Here is a 21,452-nt window from a genome sequence, read left to right as displayed (position 1 = left end):
TTACAGGTTTTAAATATCAAACTTACTATACTTTTCCATACTTACCACATTTTCTATAAAGAACAAGAACTGCTTTTTACAATCAGGAAAATAATATTAAAATTGAAATATCTCTCCCCAGAGAGGAAAAGCAGGAAACAGAAATACGTTTTTTTTTAATGGAAAATTATATATGAAAGAATTCAAAAGTAGAAAAAAGGAAAAAGTTATGCACATGAAATTATTAGATCTAATAATTTACAACAGTGAAATATAAAAAGTAAAACTTCAATAATAAGTGAATGATGATGGCTCATCAACTTGATGGACTATTATGCACAAGTTATAAACATAGAGAATATGTAGCAATAAGGAAAAGATTATGATAGAACACATAGCTGGAAATTATAATTTAATTATAATTACATATAAATATGAATACAAAGATGGTTTACAAAACAGAAAACAATTGTGTTAGAATAACAGCATTACCTCTGTACTTAAGATAAATATTTATCTAAGCCATTTTTTAAACTTATATCTTAAATGTAAAACAGTATGACAAATGAAAATCTATCTGCTTGTTTAATGAAATTCTTCTAAGGAACTTTAATCATAAGCAACTGACCTAATTATAGAAGACTATAAAATATTTAAAAATACTTGATAACAAATTTTTAACTGTCAAAATCAGTAAGTTTTGCTATACTTGATACTGCATTTAACAGGTAATTTTTCTTTTCCTATTTAGTATTTTTAGAACTCCTAGCAAACAAGTTAAGGAAGTGATTTTGCTATGGAAAAATGGAAGAACAATGAATTTTATAAGAATTCAGAGGATAAGAGTATTAAATGTGCTTATAGTATCTAAGCTTTTATGCTCTACCTTATTTATTTCAAGTGATCAAATACTTCAATTCTTAATTTTTATAGATGACCCAAAGCAACTTTTAAAGAAGGCAGAAGATTAAGATCTATTTAACATACCTGTCATAATTTTCAAACAAAAAAATTACACCTCTTAGAAATTCTAACTGGCAGAACCTCATTAATGAGAATGAATGCTAGTGTTATCATTACCATATTTAGTAGTAGTAGAAATCATGATAAACAAATAGCATAATTACACTGTATACTTATTTTAGTTAGTAATTATTTTCCAAGAATGTTCTGAGGGATTTTGGGGGGAACTGCTGTTACAAGAAATGGATTAAAAGACAATACTTAGAAAGTTTTCTCTATATAAGGGAAATTAGTAAAGTTGATTGTCTACAACATGTATAACTATGTGTGCCTCACATAGATTTTTAAGAAATACATAAGGGAATTGTGGAAGAAACTCCAGAAAGCAGTTTAAAATACTCTCACAAAAAGCAAACATTTCAGCAAGAAGCATAAACCTTCAAGTGGATATTATTTTACAATTTCCCATAGTTGTAAGGATTATTACACTTATGAACCTGCCATCTAATTTGAAACTTTAAAAAGCCAAAATAGAAAATATTAAAAGAATAGAAAAAGAATGAAATGCTGTAATAATGTTTTTAGGAAGATGACAGTAGCTTTATTTTAAATGTCTAATTAATTAGAAAAACATAAGAAAATCACTCAAAGTGATTTGAAAGGTTATTCTATTCTGTAAACATATCATTGCATTTATATATCTCATAAAGGGCAGTTAAAAAGGTTCAGGAATATTAAATGGGACTGGGGTGAGAGGAAGAAAGGAATAAATGGTTTTACCTAGGAAAAAAACAGTATGCCCTTTTAAAAGTTATTTTCAAATACATTTAATAAATGCAACAACTAAGAAGAAGTAGCCAGATTTTCAAGTTATTTTATATAAAGCATGCAAACTATTGATCTGCTTTACTAGTGTTTTCTAAATGTTAAAAATAAATCAATTAACATTCATACAAAAATATGTGAAATTAAAAATCTCTTACTAAATCGGCCCCTGCTTGAAGTAAAACATCGGCAACATCCGTGTGTCCATTTTCACAAGCGTAGGTTAAAGCCGTGTCTCCTGTTGCTGTTGTAGCATGAACATTAGCACCTGGCAAGCAAAAAAATTACACATTTATTCTGTGAATTTTAAAATTATATTAGATAATTTAATTTTATAATTTGGTGAAACTCATAAACTCTAAATATGAAAACATCAGAATATATTTTAAGAATCCTAATTTTCCTTTAAATATGCTTTGAAAAAATGCTTTTAGCCATAAAGAAAGAAACTATACCAAACAACTAAAAACTATAATAGTCTGTCTAAATATCCCCAGTAAGATATACTCTAAGAAATAAAAGAGCTGCTAAAACAAAAAATATCAGTTTTCAGAAATCATACTGGCAGTAGTTTTAGTTTCTTCTGAGACAATTTTATGAATACTTTTTATGATTACATAAAAAGTGATTCTCAAGCCACGAGACAGTTTCAGAAACTACCCACTTCAAATTAGCAAAAGTAGCTAAATGTGAGAATTAATGGTGACATGATAGAAAAGACAGTGTCAGGAGCTCTAAGTTTGAATATTGGCCCTGTCACTTATTAGCTTGATTTGCTTAGAGAAGCTATGTAACATGATTGTACATTAGTTTCTATATCTATAAGATGTGTGTAATATTTCTTAATAGACCAATGGCCAATGGTAATTAATAGAGATAACACACGAGCTGAGCAGAATGTCTGGTATCCAGTAATTTCTTAGTTAACATTATTTATTCCTTTTTTTAAAAGTCCCTTAACAATACCATGACTACTTAGAGGGATGTGGGAAGAATGAACACTGGTGAAGAAAGACTCTTGAATAGGATACAGACAATTACAGAAAATAATGAGAGAACAGTAACTGAATAATATACATACATATACTATCTACAGCAAATAATAATTTTTGAGCCAAGGAAGAGGTCAGCTTTGTATGGTTGGTTTGTGCAATGGTTCAAAATCTAAACAATCGTTCAAACCATTAATGATCTGGATTAATAAATTATTTTAATAATAATTCAAAGGAAAAATTGATCCTGGTTATAACCAAATTAACAGTGAAAGCCCAAAAAGGATCAAAAAAGTTTTGCTAATATTTCATTTCCCTTTATACATTAATTTCCTTATACATCAAGTTTTAAACAATGTATTAGACATGGATTAAAAAAATCTATACTACTTTCAAAGGAAATATAAAGGCTTACATCTGCCTGGATCGATTTTTTGATATATTCTTAGCTTGCTCTATATAAAACTATATGTAAAAACACTGATTTCTTACTACTGCTTCACAATATATAAAGCACAAATTATTTTCTATAAAGACCAAATATTTCTGCCAAAAAAAAAATTTCCACTTTTTCATTCGTTCTTTTTTTTTTGAGAAGTGAGAAATGTTAAGAAATGACATTATCAAATGTTATAGAGGTTATCAAATTATAATCTCTATGTCATCCCTATATTCTCTTACTGAAAGACTGTTCAGTTCAGTTCAGTCGCTCAGTCGTGTCCGACTTTTTGCGACCCCATGAATCGCAGCACGCCAGGCCTCCCTGTCCATCACCGATTCCCGGAGTCTACCCAAACCCATGTCCATCGAGTCGGTGATGCCATCCAACCATCTCATGCTCTGTCGTCCCCTTCTCCTCCTGCCCCCAATCCTTCCCAGCATTAGGGTCTTTTCCAATGAGTCAACTCTTCGCATGAGGAGGCCAAAGTATTGGAGTTTCAGCTTCAACATCAGTCCTTCCAATGAACACCCAGGACTGATCTCCTTTAGGATGGACTGGTTGGATCTCCTTGCAGTCCAAGGGACTCTCAAGAGTCTTCTCCAACATCACAGTTCAAAAGCATCAATTCTTCGGCGCTCAGCTTTCTTCACTGTCCAATTCTCACATCCATACATGACCACTGGAAAAACCATAGCCTTGACTAGATGGACCTTTGTTGGCAAGGTAATGTCTCTGCTTTTAAATATGTTACCTAGGTTGGTCATAACCTTCCTTCCAAGGAGTAAGCGTCTTTAAATTTCATGGCTGCAATCACCATCTGCAGTGATTTTGGAGCCCCCAAAAAATAAAGTCTGACACTGTTTCTACTGTTTCCCCATCTATTTCCCATGAAGTGATGGGACCGGATGCCATGATCTTAGTTTTCTGAACGTTGAGCTTTAAGCCAACTTTTTCACTCTCCTCTTTCACTTTCATCAAGAAGCTCTTTAGTTGTTCTTCACTTTCTACCGTAAGGGTGCTGTCATCTGCATATCTGAGGTTATTGATATTTCTCCCAGCAATCTTGATTCCAGCTTGTGCTTCCTCCAGCCCAGCGTTTCTCATGATGTACTCTGCATATAAGTTAAATAAGTAGGGTGACAATATACAGCCTTGATGTACTCCTTTTCCTATTTGGAACCAGTCTGTTGTTCCATGTCCAGTTCTAACTGTTGCTTCCTGACCTGCATACAGGTTTCTCAAGAGACAGGTCAGATGGTCTGATATTCCCATCTCTTTCAGAATTTTCCACAGTTTATTGTGATCCACACAGTCAAAGGCTTTGGCATAGTCTATAAAGCAGAAATAGATGTTTTTCTGGAACTCTCTTGCTTTTTCGATGATCCAGCAGATGTTGGCAATTTGATCTCTGGTTCCTCTGCCTTTTCTAAAACCAGCTTGAACATCTGGAAGTTCACAATTCACGTATTGCTGAAGCCTGGTTTGGAGAATTTTGAGCATTACTTTACTAGCATGTGAGATGAGTGCAATTGTGTGGTAGTTTGAGCATTCTTTGGCATTGCCTTTCTTTGGGATTGGAATGAAAACTGACCTTTTCCAGTCCTGTGGCCACTGCTGAGTTATCCAGATTTGCTGGCATATCGAGTGCAGCACTTTCACTGTAGAAGGAACTAATTTCTCCCCTTCAGAAACCACAAATCATTCGATGGAAAGAGAAGGTCAATGGGAAGTCTTACAATCACTAAGCAAACATTAACTACTTCATAAAACTTTTTTTTTTAAAGACATTTTTGGAGATTTAAAAGCCTAAGTTGAGAGTTAAATTGTGGAGTTGTCTTTCAACCTTTGTAGAAATGAAAAAAATAGAGTTAATTGTTAAAGTTACGAAAAGCAATATAAAATTCTTTCTCTAAAAGGCATTTTAAAGCCACATACCAGCAGCCAGTAAGTATTTAACCAACTCCAGGTGTCCCTCCTGAGAAGCCTCCATCAGAGGTGTGGAGCAGCCGAGTTCTATGTCAGCCCCTGCCTTAATCAGGAAGTCTGCAACTTCAGAAAAACCTCCACAGCAAGCCAACGTCAGAGCAGTTTCTTGGGTTTCTTCTGTCTGAGCATTTATATTTGCTCCTGGGGAAAGCATAAAAATAGATAAAACTATAGTTACAAAAGACTTACAATAAAGTGTTCTGATTTCTGATAATTATCTCTTATTTTTTCTGTTTCTGGTGTTCCACCCAGGGTGTTGAAAATTTATTTTATCATCAATGCAAACAATATCTTAGTTGTAATAAACTTCAGGGATACTGACACAAAAATTCAAAGGACATTGATTTTTTTAATTAAAGGAGAAGAATTATTTTACCTTGTGCTAAGAGTAGTGCCACCATCTCTTCATGTCCCTCCCGAGCAGCTTCCATCAAAGGAGTATATCCTTCATCATTAACTTCTTCAAGATTTGCTCCCCTTTCAATAAGTAGAGCTGCCAATTCAACATGTCCTCCACAGGCAGCCAGCGTTAACGGCGACTCGAATGAATCTGCAGGCATATTCACTTGAGCACCACTATCCAAAAGCAAGCGTGCTACCTCTACATGTCCATCCTGCAGATTTTCAGAAGTAAAACAAGAAGAACGGAATTTTTATTTTGATATTTTTTAAGTGGGAGAAGAAAAGCAACAGATTGTGGAAAGACAGGAGGGAAGAAAAGGAGAAGCTGCTTAGATGCATATATATTATCATACCCATCTGAGAAGTTTTGTAATATGTTTTATCAAAAGTCCATTAAGATTATTTTACCTTATTTTAGAGTAAGCCCAAAATTTTCCACAAGAATCAGACTTGGTACATACAGTTACAATTTCAAATAATTTTTAATTTCTACATTCTCTAAAGTTCAAAAAACTATTAAATTCATAGTCAACAGTAACTCAAAATAAAATAATTACTATTTCTACTACAGCCAGGGTCAAATATAGCTACAGCCTCAAACTTAAGTGTCATGTTTAAGTGTAGAATTGTGTTAGATCTATTTAAGAAACAAAGACCGAGGAAAAAATAACAACAAATTCTGTGAAGTCATTACCATTTGGGATTATATCACCAAAGTAAATCCCTGTGGACTGATATTATCCTTCATTTTTTCTCATCACTAGCTTGTCGTAATAAGGCAAAGAATTTTACAAAGATGCAAAAATTACTCACTTGTAAATAATTTTACCATGAGCCTATCTGCATAGATAGGCAATTAACAAAATATTCTCATGGAGGTATCCATTCTACCCCTTTATCATCATAAATACATTTCTTTAGTTTCAAATTCTTTGCTTCAAAATTTTATAGGTCTTAACTCCTGTGGCAAATAAAGATAGAGCTGGTATGTTGTTCTTTATTTTAAAAAAATGACCCAAATATTGCTAATGAAAAGTAAAGAGAGTAGAAAAATAAGGTTTTATAAGGTTGGGAAACTCTTTTACTGAAGAACTAATGAAAGAAATCTTAAATATTAGGTTTCAGTATCTATCTAGAGTTTTATTATACTTAACTGAATAAGTTAGTTATAATCACTTTAGCTTTAATGTGAAGAAATACTGCACATTAAAATAAAATACATTTTTACTGAATTCCTATATTGAGTTATTTGGTGTCTGAAATATACACCTAATTTAAAAGAAAATAAGGGTTTATGAGTGTCCACAAATCAGGGAACTACTATTGCGTCCAGCTTCTTTAGGTTCCCAAGAAACTGTTTTGTATGAATTTAATTTTTGACAATTCTTTGTATATTCTGCTAACATATCTAGAGTATAGACCTTAACAGAGAAATTATGCTAAGAACTTTTTAAATATTAATGGACAGTATTATTTCTAACAAAGGAAAAAAGAATACGAAAATAAAATTAAAAAAGAATAATTCACTCTTTAAAAAAAAAAAAGACCATATTTTACTGTACAGTTCAGCAGCACTAAATACATTCACATTGTTATGCAACTCTCATCATCTATCTCTCAAATTTTGCAATTTCCTAAAATGAAACTCTGTCCCTATTAAACACTAAGTCCCCATTCTTCCTCCCACCTCCCCCAGGCCCCTGGGCATCTAACAATGTACTAAGAATAATCAACTCTTGGGCTTCCTTGATGGCTCAGTGGTAAATGGCTCCTGCCAATGCAGGAGACATGGGTTTGATCCCTAGTCTGGGAAGACCCCACATGCCACGGAGCAACTAAGCCCGTGTGCCACAGCTACTGAGCTTGTGCTCTAGAGCCGAGGAGCCACAGGTACTGAAGCCAGCGTGCCCTAGAGCCCATGTTCTGCAACAAGAGAAGCCACAGCAATGAGAAGCCCACGCACTGCAACTATAGAGTAGCTCCTGCTCGCCTCAACTAGAGAAAAAGCCCGTGCAGCACTGAAGACCCAGAACAACCAAACATAAACAAATAAATAAAATAATAATAATCCACTCTTAAAGGCCTAATATCATTATTAGATTTTTTTTTTTAATTCTAAGAATTCAGTCTTAGCCATTGAGCAGTGGCTGGGATTGGACTTACCATCCTATCATAAACAACTATAAAAATTGGGATAAAACCACTATAGGCACTGGACAGCAACCAAGCTAGGGTTAGAGTTATAATCACTAAAAGAAGGAAGCATATGAGATAAGTGGTACATTCACTCTAACTTTTTCTCTTTAGCCATCTTCCAAACCATGGCCCCAGGAAATAAAGCCTAAACAAAGAGTGAACATCTTTAGGACCAAAGAGTTAAGGACCTAGGAGTAAAAGTGACGCTGAAATTAAGCCTCAATAGGATCACGGTGATTCACTGGTAATTTAAGTACCTGCTAGAACAGAATTTAACAGTCTTAAAAGAAGGACAGGATAATCCAGAGCCTTGAAAAGGGATCATCTACAGCATATGGCTTACAATAAAATACAATTAGACATACCAAGAAGCAAGAAAAGGTGATTGACCTCAAGACATAAAATAATAAAAATTGACCCAGAATTGAATCAGATATATGAGACAGAAGAAAAGAACTTCATAACAACTACTACAGTGCCTGTGTGCAGCAACAAATACTCAGCGCAGCCAAAAATAAATAAATAAAATTTAAAAAGAATAGAAAAACAGAGAAAAATCAGTGAAACCAAAAACTGAAGGCTCATCATTAAGTTCATATGCAATCTAAAGGAACCCTGAATAGCCAAAAGCAACTTGAAAAAGAAAAACAAAGCTGGAGAACTCATACTTCCTGATGTCAAAACTTAAACAAAGCTACAATAATTACAACTTTGTGGTTCTGACTTAAAGACAAACATACAGGCCAATGAAACAGAATAGAGACTAGAAATAAACTTTGCATGTATAGTCAAATAATTTTTGATAAGAGTGTCAAGATGATTCAAATGGGAAAAGTCAGTCTTTCTAACTTCGATGCTGGGAAAACCAGATAGTCACATGCATAAGCATGAAATTTAACACTTAACCTAATATCATATACAAAAATTTACTCAAAACAGATTAAAAACCTAAATATAAGAGCTAAAACTATAAAACTTTTAGAAGAAAACAAAGGACTAATGCTTCATGCGGAGAAGGCAACGGCACCCCACTCCAGTACTCTTGCCTGGAAAATCCCATGGATGGAGGAGCCTGGTAAGCTGCAGTCCATGGGGTCGCTAGGAGTCGGACACGACTGAGCGACTTCACTTTCACTTTTCACTTTCCACTTTCCTGCATTGGAGAAGGAAATGGCAACCCACTCCAGTGTTCTTGCCTGGAGAATCCCAGGGATGGCGGAGCCTGGTGGGCTGCCGTCTATGGGTCGCACAGAGTCAGACACGACTGACGTGATTTGGCAGAATGCTTCATGAAACTGGATTTGGCAATGACTTCTTGGATATGGTATCAAAGGCACAGGAAACAACGACAAAAATAGATGAAATGGACTTTTGAAAAACAAACCAACAAAAGCACAACTTTTGTGCACAAAAGGACACTATGAACAAAGTAAAAGGGCAGTCCATGAAATGAGAGAAAATATTTATCATATATCTGATGAGGAATTAAGATCCAGACAACATAAAGAACTTCTAATACTCATCAACAAAAAACAAGCTAATTCAAGAATGGGCAAAGGATTTGAATAGACATTTCTCTAGAAGATATACTGCCGTGGAAAACAGTATGGTGGTGGTAATCCTCTTAATTATATTTATGATATGTGTATTTTACCATGATGAAAAAGTTGGGAAGAAAATAAAGGTACATGAGTATGTTGGAAATAACATAGCTAAGCCTGCCTTTTGTATGATTTCCTACATCAGTAGATTTACTATGAAAAACTAAACACTGCACACATCCCCTTCAGTCTCTAATAACATACAAAATTTTAAGATTCTTCACCATCTCATAATAATTTTTCTAAAAAATAGTAATAATTCTCAAAGGCTTGAATACATATGACCCTTTCTTCCCACGTAATCTCAAGTGCAATTTAAAATTACCATGCAAGCCTCCATTAAGGCAGTGTGCATCTCATCTGTTTTGTGCTCTTGATCTGCACCAGCATCAAGCAGAAAGCGAACCATGTCCAAATGGCCTTAAAAAAAGAAGAAAACAAATTTTAGAACTATATTTCTCAAGAACTACCAATTTAATATATAAGTATTAAGATGGGAAATATTTTTCTTTCAGATGTCTATACAAAAATTTATGAGAACTTATTTTGCATTCAATAAATCAACAACAATTCTACAAAGCCAATCCAAAAGAGTAAGCAGGCTCTCATCAAGGTCTTATCTAGGTTTTAAAGATCAAATTAGTCCAAAGCACATTAATTCAAGCTAGGTAAAGCAATAAAACGGTAATACTTATACTTTGATTTAATCTATATAAACTATAAATCAAAACACTGAAATAAAACAGAATGCCAAGTAAAGTATGTTTGGATCATATTTTTCAGAAAAAAATCTTTAAAATAATAACCATAAACTCACTGTGGCAATGAGCAGGCACAGAAAACTCCATTTAAAATAATTTCAACCTTCTTGATACATTTAGTATACAAAAAGCCTTAATAGTCAATAAGAAAAAGACAAACACTCCAGTAGAAAAATGGATGAAGGACATGAAATGGCAATTCAAAATAAAGAAATGAAAATGAATAGTAAACTGATGAAAAATATATTAAACCTTCCTACTAAACAAATGCAAATTAAAATGAGACACCATTTTTTACTATCAAAATGGCAAATATTAAAAAGAATGATAATACCCAGTGTTGGTGAGGGTGTAGGGTGGGGTAAAGGGCACTCTCAAACACTGCTGGTGGGAGTGTAAATTGGTTCAACCTTTCTAGAAGGCAATTTGGCAATATGTATCAAAAGCCTTAAAAATGTCCATACCCTTTGACCCAGCAATTCCACTTCCAGGAATTTATCCTAAGGAAATAATCAGAGATTAGGCAAAGATGTCTGCACAAGGATGTTATCACAGTGTTTTTAAAAATAGTGAAAAACTGGGAACAATTCAAGTGTCCAACAATAGGCAATTATGGTGCATCCATTTGATGTATTTGGCAGAGATTGCTAATTCCCTACCCAATATCCATTCTTTCACTTTCATCCTGTTTTCATCTCAGTGGCAACATGCCTGACTAAAAGACTACATTTTCCAGCCTCCCTTGTGGCTATGTGTAGCCAATGAAATGTAGGAGGGACTTACAAGGCAGAACTTCCAGGAAGACTTCTTAAAGGTAGCTTACTAAGTTGGAAGGCATTCCTCATTTTGCCCTTACCCCCTACATCGTTCCTAGAATATGGATTGCTGGAGCCCTAGCTACCATCTTTGAGCATAGATAATAGGTAACCTTGAGAATAGAAACCACATACTAGGATGATGGAGCAGAAAACCAGAATGCTGACATCTTAACAAAAATGGAACTGCCTTTTTAGTTCTAGATAGCTTATTTTTGTAGCTTTTTAAATTTTTTTTAATCCACGCTGGTTGCAGGATCCTAGCTCTCCCACCAGGGATTGAACTTGGCACTCGGCAGTGAAAGCATGGAGTCCTAACCACTGGACTGTCAGAGAATTCCCAGAATTGTTTTATATAAATGAGAATAAGCTTCTCTTTTGTTCAAATCATTATTAATTTAGGTTTTGTAACAAAAGTAGCCAAATCTACTCCTAATTAAAATAGTGAAATACCATGTGCATATCAAAAGTTGTACTACAAAAATACTTATTGAGATTGGGAAGTGTTCATGATGTATTGCTAAATAAAATAAGCAGACTATAAAATAGTGTTAGAGTATGACCATTTAGTTTTTAAAATGTATATATACATTTTGACCTGTGGACAATGTGGAGGGTTAGGGTACAGTCAAAAATCCACATCACAGTTGGCCCTCTGTATCCATGGATCCATATCCGAGGATTCAACCAGCTTTGAACTGTTTAGTACGACAGTACATATTTATTGAAAAAAATCCATATGTAAGTGAACCTGTACAGTTCAAACCCATGTTGTAAGAGTCAAGTGTGTATACATCTGTTTATAAATATACCTAAAAAACACACTGGAAGTAACTATACTAAAATAGTGTTTATATGCTTTTTAAATATTTAGATGGTAACATTATATGTCACTGTAAAATTTCTTTACACTATTCTGTTTTTTAGGATTTATATATCATGTGACTATTATTATTTGAGTGTGTATTATTTTTGAAATAAAGACTGGAAAAATCATATAAAACAAAAGTTATTAAAGAATGGAAACCCTCTAAGTCTGTCCTAAGAATTCTGGTTGACTTTACAACTAGCTAAGTAAATTCTGAATTAAAATAATAAGAAAACATATACTATGAAACTATACTATAGGAAATACAGGCTAAAAAATGGACTTTCTATATAATGTCTTAGAGGCTAGATAAGTTTATACCATAGGGAAAGTATAAGCAATAAAAAATTAACTCATACTCAGTATCCAAATATTTAAATATTCAAAGTTACTATGAAAAAACTCTATAAACATATATACATTTATAGAGTACCTTTGTAGCATGCAAGTGTAAGAGCACTTTCTTTGAATTCGTTAGAGTGAGTGTTGATGCCTGCCCCATGATCTAGAAGAACTCTTGCAACTTCCACATGACCTGCACTGGCTGCTTCCATTAAGGGGGTATGTCCATTTTCATTATGATCTTCTATATTTGCGCCTTCATTAAGTAGCACTTTTACAATATCAACAAATCCTCCAGCACAGGCATAAGTTAATGCAGTGTTGCCTAACAAAAAGAAATAAAAAATTATGATAAAACTGATACAATTCCTATTATACTACTGCTCTAGTTCTATCGCTTCAATTACCTTACATAAACCACTAGAATTATCTCAAGTTTTTCACTGTATCGGTTAGAAGCATCATCTGAATTTTATCACTAATTAAAAGGTTTATTATAAATGGGCCAATTTACCTCTCTTCATATTTCCTTAGCTTGTAAAATAATATCGTCATCTTGAAAAATTACTTCAATATATTTTAAAATAAAATATTCTAAAACATCACTCAAAGTATTGCTTTTTCTTACAACACTATACAACTTAGAAACACTTAACATTTTCTATGTGTATTCATTTCTTAATTTTCTTTTACCTCTCCTTTATCTTTATACATTTATTCATAAGACAATTCATTGTTCTAGATACATTTTCTTTCTGAAATATATGTTTAGCCTACATTTATGAGACCCAAGGAGACAGAAATAAACCTCCCTCAGCTTAACTCCTTCAAAAGAAAAATTTATTTAAAAGGTCATTATTCGTTGATCTGCCACTTATTTCTTTCCTGATTTGTTTTGAGGACTTTTATTATTAAAGGGAGTAGGGAAATAGTTTAACTACCCAATAGTATGAGACTGAAGAAGACTGTTTTAAAGGTTCAGCAAGAAAACTATCATTTCAAAACCAAAGTTGTTCAGAATTCAACTGTTTAACAGTCTCAGACATTAAGGATATTAATTTTACTACAACTATGGCAAAGTGGTCAGCAAAGTGACCTACAATCCCTTCTAAGAAGTCGTGGTCATTTAAAAATAAATTAGTTGCATTTAACATTTATTTAAGTATGCTAACATATACTCAAATGTCACTTAATGGTATGGGACACTGATATGCTTTCGGTGTTGAAATTGTTTTTTAAACCATGTGCTTGCTTGAGATTTAGGAATCTCATTACTAAATGTCTATTTACTGCAACTCAAGACATATGACCAAGAGTTATAAAGAACCCTACTAAAGTAGCTTTCATGTTGCCAGGAAAATACCTTATTAGTAAATGCATTCTGTACACTTGACATAAAAAACTCTATAAGGTTTTGACTCTCAGGTTAATATATACAAGATAGTTGGTATTTAAATGAGACAAAGAATTGTGAAAGATACAGTTCATAAATTTGTCTCTTTAAACATTATATATCATTGTGGTAAAGAAACTGTCCCCAGTGGAAAAACTGTCAATCCTGATCAAACAGAATGTAAGAGTATATATCAAAGACTTCTGAAGATAACAAATCAATCTATATTTTACTCAGAGATTGTAAACAATGGCTATGATTTTTCTGTATATTTACAACCAACTATCCCTAGGAATCAAATTTTTATCTCTCGGGTTATAGTTATTCATATCAATTTATTCTCCTCAAATGAACACATCACTTTCAACATACCTGTTGCAGACTGTGAGTTGACATCTGCATCATGAAGAAGTAACAATTTCACAATATCTAAATAACCTCCACTGGATGCCGCCATTAGGGGAGTTATATCTCCTTTATTCCCTCTGTCTTCAACATTAGCATGCATAGCAAGCAATACCTTAAAACACATAGGCACACGGAGAGAAACTGTCAATTCTTACTATTAATAGTACTCTAGGTAATATACTGAATCTGGGAAGATACTCTTTTAGAATGGAGACAAGTAAACATAAAAATAATCACCTTTGGGGAAAATACGCTAGTGTTGACTGCTCAAAACACTGGTTAGATGTTATATTTTACAACACCATTACATATCTTTAAGTAAAATAGGTAATCACATAACCATCCAATTATAAAATTTAACTGCTACTGTCAAAAAAATTGTATTATGCTTAGGATTATCTAGCAAGAGAACAGCAAACCTATTCACAAGACAGAAAGTACCTGGTAAAAACATGGCTATTTCCCAATATTGCTCTAACAGAAAAATAACAAACTAAAAAGAATTGGGATAATCCAGATGGAATGAAAGTAAATCAACATTTTTCATTATAGTTGTATATTATTTCTAACAGCAAGTTTAAAATTTACTATTATTAATATTATCACTATGTGTTTTTTTTTCCTTTCCTTTTTTTTCCTATGTGTCTCTCATTCATTAGGACTATTTTTGAGTAAGTGGCAGAAAAAATGGACCATGCCAAGCTGCATGCACGGAGAACAAAAATTAATTATGTATCAGTTTCTATTTAACCTACTGCCAAAAAGGAAAGATCTTGGTCTCTAATGATGATTTCTTTTATTAATGATAAAAATAAATAAAACATCAAAACTTTCCATAATTCTGATCACTAAAGATTACTTCTGCTTACTTGTGCTAATTCATAATATCCAGCTGAACAAGCCAAACATAGCAGGCTTTCTCCTTCTTCAGTATGTTCATTTACACTTCTGCCTTCATCTAGCAGTTTACGAACAGCATTCACATCCCCATCAGAACAAGCTTCTGCCAGACTGCGACTGAAAACAAACCAACACAGAAAAACTCAAGGTCCTATGATAATGAATTGTATTAAATATATACAGTTAGTCATACATAGAAAAATACCGATATTGTAAGAAAAAAATTATTTGAACATTTGCGTACTAATTTTTCATGTATGTGGACCAAGCCAGAAAGCAATAAGTAAATGTGAAAATAGCTGTCATTTTTATCTTTCAAAATGTCCTAACATATTGTTATGTCATATTAAGTTTTAAACAAACTGTATAAAGCATTAGATGCACAAGTTTTAAGCAAATGTAATGATTCCCAAAGATGTATTTATTTTAAATTTACAATTTGACTCGGTAATAGTGAGGTGAGTAGAGGCAATAGAAGATGAAAATCTAAAATTTTTACTGCAGAATGACTAACAAAATCAGTGAATCTCTAACTTTAATGTGCATACAAACAGCCCATGTTTCTTGTTAAAATGTAGATTCTGATTCAGTAGATCCAAGTGGTGTCTGAAATTCTACATTTCTAATAAGTTCTCAGGTGATGCTGATGCTGCTAGTTCCAAGCACCATGTTTGAGTAGCAAGGACCTAGATTACTGCATTAGCAACCCATTTCATTTATTATTACTCAGGCGGTCAGTTTCACGTTTCAACTATAACCTTTGGAGTAAGTAACCTCGTTAGAAATGAAAATCACATACAGAATTGAATACTCAGCAGAAGTCATTAAACACATACGTGTCTACTTGTCCTGCATTGTGACTGTTTTCTGCCCTCATCCGTGTCAGTGCAGCAGCAGCTTCATCCAGTGCACAACTTACTGAGGATGTCAGTCTTCGGAGTACCTCAGGATCTGCAAAGGCTTTACCATCAGCAGTTGACAATTTGCCAATTCCTTCAGTGTGCATCAATTAGATGGTGCGGGGAAAGAAGAAGCATAATGTATAAATTGTAATTACATTTCTAAACACTATTATCTAGGGCAAAATGCATATGTAAGGCTGACAGTTTCAATTTTGCCACTAACGTCAAAAGGCCATTCATAACTACCTATGTTTTAGTCTTTTCATCTTTACAATTCACATAATACTAATTTGTCCTCTACCTAACTCCAAATATAACTTAATGCTTACTGTAAAAAATGGATGAGATTTCTATCAAAGTATAATACAGCATTAGATCTAGAGTATAAGATCCTATCTATCTATTGATATTTTTAGTAGTAATGAAGGGGATATTCTTTAATATTATAACAAACAATCCAACAGCTTCTTCCTTTGATTGAACAGCCACCTAGAACCATTTTCTGGGTAAACATGGTAAATTAAAATAAATTATCATATTTTACATTTATTATGTGCTTTTAAATGTGCCAGACAGAAAGGAATAAAACCTAGCTCCTGTCCTTACAGAGCTCACAATCTGGGTGGTCTAGGTTGCCAATAAATCTTTTTCTCTAGATTCAGTGAGGAATCAGTAACAGAAAACTTTGTTGATAATATCACTACCTGTTACTGCTGAAAATGAGAGGAAAATAGCCAATAAAAATTTATAAAAAAAAAAAAGAAGGAAAAGTTGCACAATAAGAGAAAAAATAGACACTGTGATGCTCTCCAATTACAACAGTATGATAGGATGACACCTGCACATAAAAATAATTCTATCAAGGATATATAATAGAGCCCCCAAGACCCTGGACTATTTCTGAACTCAATATATGACAAAGGTGACACTTCAAATCAATGGAGATAAGAGAGCTTATTTCCTAAATACTGTTCAGAAGTTGGCTATTTGAAAATTACGTAAGATCTCAAATTCATACCATTTACAAAAATAAAAACCAGGTAGACTTAAATGAAATCTGAAAAGTACTACTATACTATGTAGTATTCTTCTATTGCTGATGTTAAGGAGGATTTTCTAAGTATGAGACCAAATCACGAAAGCTATAAAGTAAAAAATTAGTAAATGTGGTATTAAAAATGTTTATTTTCAATAAAAATTTCTATATAATTAAAGGCACCATAAGTAAGATTAAGGCAAAATAAAAACTGGAAAAATTAACACGCAATTAATTTATATCATTTATAAGGAACTACCATATAACTTGTTGATAATATTGACTGAACACAAACTACGAAATTGACGAAAAGAACAAAAGTGTGAGGCCCTTTCAAACAGTTGATAGGAAGGTACACTGACATAAACTTGAGATTTCTATTGATAAAAGTTATCAAAATTTAGAATGCAAAAATATCCTCTGACCTAGCAGTATCACTTTCTAAAACTCTGTCCTATGAAGATATTTGCACAAGCAAGAAAAGTTATAGATATATATGGATATAAAATACAGCAGTATTTGTAATATAAAAAAATTGGAAATAACCTAAAAATATCAACTCATCATGTTATAGAAGGATGACCACAATAAATTAAGTGAAAAAAAGTGAAGTCGCTCAGTCGTGTCTGACTATTTGTGACCCCATGGACTATAGCCTACCAGGCTCCTCCATCCATGAGATTTTCTAGGCAAGAATACTGGAGTGGGTTGCCATTTCCTTCTCCAGGGGATCTTCCTGACCCAGGGATCAAACCTGGGTCTCCAGCATTGTAGGCAGACGCTTTACCATCTGAGCCACCAGGGAAGTCCAAAAGAGGAAAGTGAAAAAAGGAAAAATATGATTTGTGTAACATGAACATATTTAACTTAAAAAAAAAATCATGTATATTCAAATATACATGTGTATTTATATAACTACAAGTGAAAGTCTGAAAGTATATGTAAATCTTGACAAGTATAGATAAACCTTTACAATCAAATTAATACATCTCATTGTGTTTTCAGTCAGTTCATTTCAGTCGCTCAGTCGCGTCCTACTCTTTGCAACCCCATGAACCGCAGCATGCCAGGCCTCCCTGTCCATCACCAACTCCCGGAGTTTACTCAAACTCATGTCCATAGAGTCAGTGATGCCATCCAATTACCTCATTCTTTGTCATCCCCTTCTCCTCCTGCCTTCAATCTTTCCCAGCATCAGGGTCTTTTCAAATGAGTCAGCTCTTCGCATCAAGTTGCCAAAGTTTTGGAGTTTCAGCTTCAGCATCAGTCCTTCCAATGAATATTCAGGACTGATTTCCTTTAGGATGGACTGGTTGGATTTCCTTGCAGTCCAAGGGACTCACAAGCGTCTTCTCCAACACAACAGTTCAAAAGCATCAATTCTTTGACACTCAACTTTCTTAATAGTCCAACTCTCACATCCATACATGACTACTGGAAACACCATAGCCTTGACTAGACAGACCTTTGTTGGAAAATTAATGACTCTGCTTTTTAATATGCTGTCTAGGTTGGTCATAACTTTCCTGCCAAGGAGTAAGCATCTTTTAATTTCTTGGCAGAAATCACCATCTGCAGTGATTTTGGAGGCCCCCAAAATAAAGTTGGCCACTGTTTCCGCTGCTTCCCCATCTATTTGCCATGAAATGATGGGACTGGGTGCCATGATCTTAGTTTTCTGAATGTTGAGCTTTAAGCCAACTTTTTCACTCTCCTCTTTCACTTTCATCAAGATTCTCTTTAGTTCTTCACTTTCTGCCATAAGGGTGGTGTCATCTGCATATCTGAGGTTATTGATATTTCTCCCGGCAATCTTGATTCCAGCTTGTGCTTCTTCCAGCCCAGTGTTTCTCATGATGTACTCTGCATATAAGTTAAATAAGTAGGGTGACAATATACAGCCTTGACATACTCCTTTTCCTATTTGGAACCAGTCTGTTATTCCACGTCCAGCTCTAACTGTTGCTTTCTGACCTGCATACAGATTTCTCAAGAGGCAGGTCAGGTTGTCTGGTATTCCCATCTCTTTCAGAATTTTCCACAGTTTATTGTGATCCACACAGTCAAAGGCTTTGGCATAGTCAATAAAGCAGAAATAGATGTTTTTCTGGAACTCTCTTGCTTTTTTGATGATCCAGAGGATACTGGCAATTTGATTTCTGGTTCCTCTGCCTTTTCTAAATCCAGCTTGAACATCTGGAAGTTCACAGTTCACATATTGTTGAAGCCTGGTTTGGAGAATTTTGAGCATTACTTTACTAGCGTTGTGAGATGAGTGCAATTTGCAGTAGTTTGAGCATTCTTTGGCATGGCCTTTCTTTGGGATTTGAATGACAACTGATCTTTTCCAGTCCTGTGGCCACTGCTGGGCTTTCCAAATTTGCTGACATATTGAGTGCAGCACTTTCACAGCATCATCTTTTAGGATTTGAAATAGCTCGACTGGAATTCCATCACCTCCACTAGCTTTGTTTGTAGTGATGCTTTCTAAGGCCCACTTGACTTCACATTCCAGGATGTCTGGCTCTAGGTGAGTGATCACAGCATCGTGATTATCTGGGTCATGAAGCTCTTTTTTGCATAGTTCTTCTGTGTATTCCTGCCACCTCTTCTTAATATCTTCTGCATCTGTTAGGTCCATACCATTTCTGCCCTTTATTGAGCCCATCTTTGCATGAAATGGTCCCTTGGCAGCTCTAATTTTCTTGATGAGATCTCTAGTCTTTCCCACTCTATTGTCTTCCTCTATTTCTTTGCAGTGATCACTGAGGAAGGCTTCCTTAACTCTCCTTGCTATTCTTTGGAACTCTGCATTCAAATGGGTATATCTTTCCTTTTCTCCTTTGCGTTTCGCTTCTCCTCTTCACGGCTATTGGTAAGGCCTCCTCAGACAGCTATTTTGCTTTTTTGCATTTCTTTTTCTTGGGGATGGTCTTGATCTCTGTCTCTTGTACAACGTCACAAACCTCTGCTATAGTTCAACAGGCACTCTGTCTATCAGATCTAATCCCTTGCGTCTATTTCTCACTTCCACTGCATAATCATTAGGGACTTGATTTAGGTCATACCTGAATGGTCTAGTGGTTTTCCCTACTTTCTTCAATTTAAGTCTGAATTTGGCAATAAGGAGTTCATGATCTGAGCCACAGTCAGCTCCCGGTCTTGTTTTTGCTGACTCTATAGAGTTTCTCTATTTTTGGCTGCAAAGAATATAATTAATCTGATTTCGGTATTGACCATCTGATGATGTCCATGTGTAGAGTCTTCTCTTGTGTTGTTGGAATAGGGTGTTTGCTATGACCAGTGCATTCTCTTGGCAAAACTCTATTAGCCCTTGTCCTACTTCATTCTGTACTCCAAAGCCAAATTCGCCTGTCACTCCAGGTGTTTCTTGACTTCCTACTTTTGCATTCCAGTCCCCTATAAAGAAAAGGATATCTTTTGGGGGTGTTAGTTCTAGAAGGTCTTGTAGGTCTTCATAGAACCATTTAACTTCAGCTTCTTCGGCATTATTGGTTGGGGCATAGACTTGGGTTACCGTGATACTGAATGGTTTGCCTTGGAAATGAACAGAGATCGTTGTGTCATTTTTGAGATTGCATCCAAGTACTACATTTTGGACTCTCTTGTTGACTATAATGGCTACTCCATTTCTTCTAAGGGATTCTTGCCCACAGTAGTAGATATTAATGGTCATCTGAATTAAATTCACCCATTCCAGTCCATTTTAGTTCACTGATTCCTAAAATGTCGTCGTTCACTCTTGCCATCTCCTGTTTGACCACTTGCAATTTGCCTTGATTCATGGACCTAACATTCCTGGTTCCTATGCAAATTGCTCTTTACAGCATGGGACCTTGCTTCCATCACCAGTCACATCCACAACTGGAGGTTGTTTTTGCTTTGGCTCCGTTTCTTCATTCTTTCTGGAGTTATTTCTACACTGATCTCCAGTAGCATATTGGGCACCTACCGATCTGGGGAGTTCATCTTTCAGTGTTCTACCTTTTTGCCTTTTCATACTGTTCATGGGGTTCTCAAGGCAAGAATACTGAAGTGGTTTGCCATTCCCTCCTTCAGTAGACCACATTTTGTCAGAATTCTCCACCATGACCCATCTGTCTTGGGTGGCCCTATACAGCATGGCTCATAGTTTCATTGAGTTATACAAGGCTCTGGTCCATGTGATTTTGTATTATATATTACGTTTATAATTTAGAAAAGAATTTTTAAAAATTCTTGAAATGGCCTTAATTCTATTTTTTTTAAATCTCAAAGAACCTTAAAGTAAAAAATATTTTTAACTTTTCTTTTTTCAGTTAAAATAGTGTCAAGAATCTTGTCTTAAGTGCTCGCTTCAGCAGCACATATACTAAAATTGGAACAATACAGAAAAGATTCTCATGGCCCTTGAGCAAGGATGACACGCAAATTCATGAACCATTTCATAATTTTAGACCTACATGTAAGACCAGAAACTATAAAACTCTCTGAGGAAAACACAGGCAGAACATTTGATGACATAAATCAGCGCAAGAGTCTCTATGACCCACCTCCTAGAGTAATGGAAATAAAAACAAAAGTCAACAAGTGGGACCTAATTAAACTTAAAAGCTTTTGCACAGCAAAGGAAACTATAAA

General features: G+C 34.5%; 1 protein-coding gene and 1 non-coding gene across 11 annotated transcripts in view; one reads left to right on the top strand and one right to left on the bottom strand.

Moving 5' to 3' along the window:
* Positions 1-21,452, bottom strand: part of ANKHD1 (ankyrin repeat and KH domain containing 1) — a 109,330-nt gene that overhangs the window by 60,447 nt on the left and 27,431 nt on the right. For 8 of the 10 annotated variants that reach the window (XR_014056922.1, XM_081501004.1, XM_081501005.1 and 5 more), the window contains exons 3-10: positions 15,710-15,866; positions 14,843-14,990; positions 13,938-14,085; positions 12,264-12,497; positions 9,712-9,806; positions 5,564-5,801; positions 5,137-5,328; positions 1,926-2,035 (exon numbers count right to left, since the gene is read on the bottom strand). Coding sequence is in view for 9 of the 10 variants with exons in the window: in XM_081501004.1 (XP_081357130.1) it covers positions 1,926-2,035; positions 5,137-5,328; positions 5,564-5,801; positions 9,712-9,806; positions 12,264-12,497; positions 13,938-14,085; positions 14,843-14,990; positions 15,710-15,866 (1,322 nt within the window). In the remaining variant the exon portion in view is untranslated. The remainder of the gene's footprint in view (positions 1-1,925; positions 2,036-5,136; positions 5,329-5,563; positions 5,802-9,711; positions 9,807-12,263; positions 12,498-13,937; positions 14,086-14,842; positions 14,991-15,709; positions 15,867-21,452) is intronic. The other 2 variants (XM_081501012.1, XM_081501013.1) reach the window with 2 other exon arrangements.
* On the top strand, positions 21,160-21,266 carry LOC145511768 (U6 spliceosomal RNA). Its single transcript, XR_014058149.1, has one exon. It is a non-coding gene; the product is annotated as a U6 spliceosomal RNA (small nuclear RNA).

Source organism: Giraffa tippelskirchi, chromosome 6 (assembly GCF_054371585.1).
Source record: "Giraffa tippelskirchi isolate mGirTip1 chromosome 6, T2T-mGirTip1v1.2.pri, whole genome shotgun sequence".
NCBI classification, from domain to species: domain Eukaryota; kingdom Metazoa; phylum Chordata; class Mammalia; order Artiodactyla; family Giraffidae; genus Giraffa; species Giraffa tippelskirchi.
This window is presented reverse-complemented; position numbering and strand designations above follow the sequence as displayed.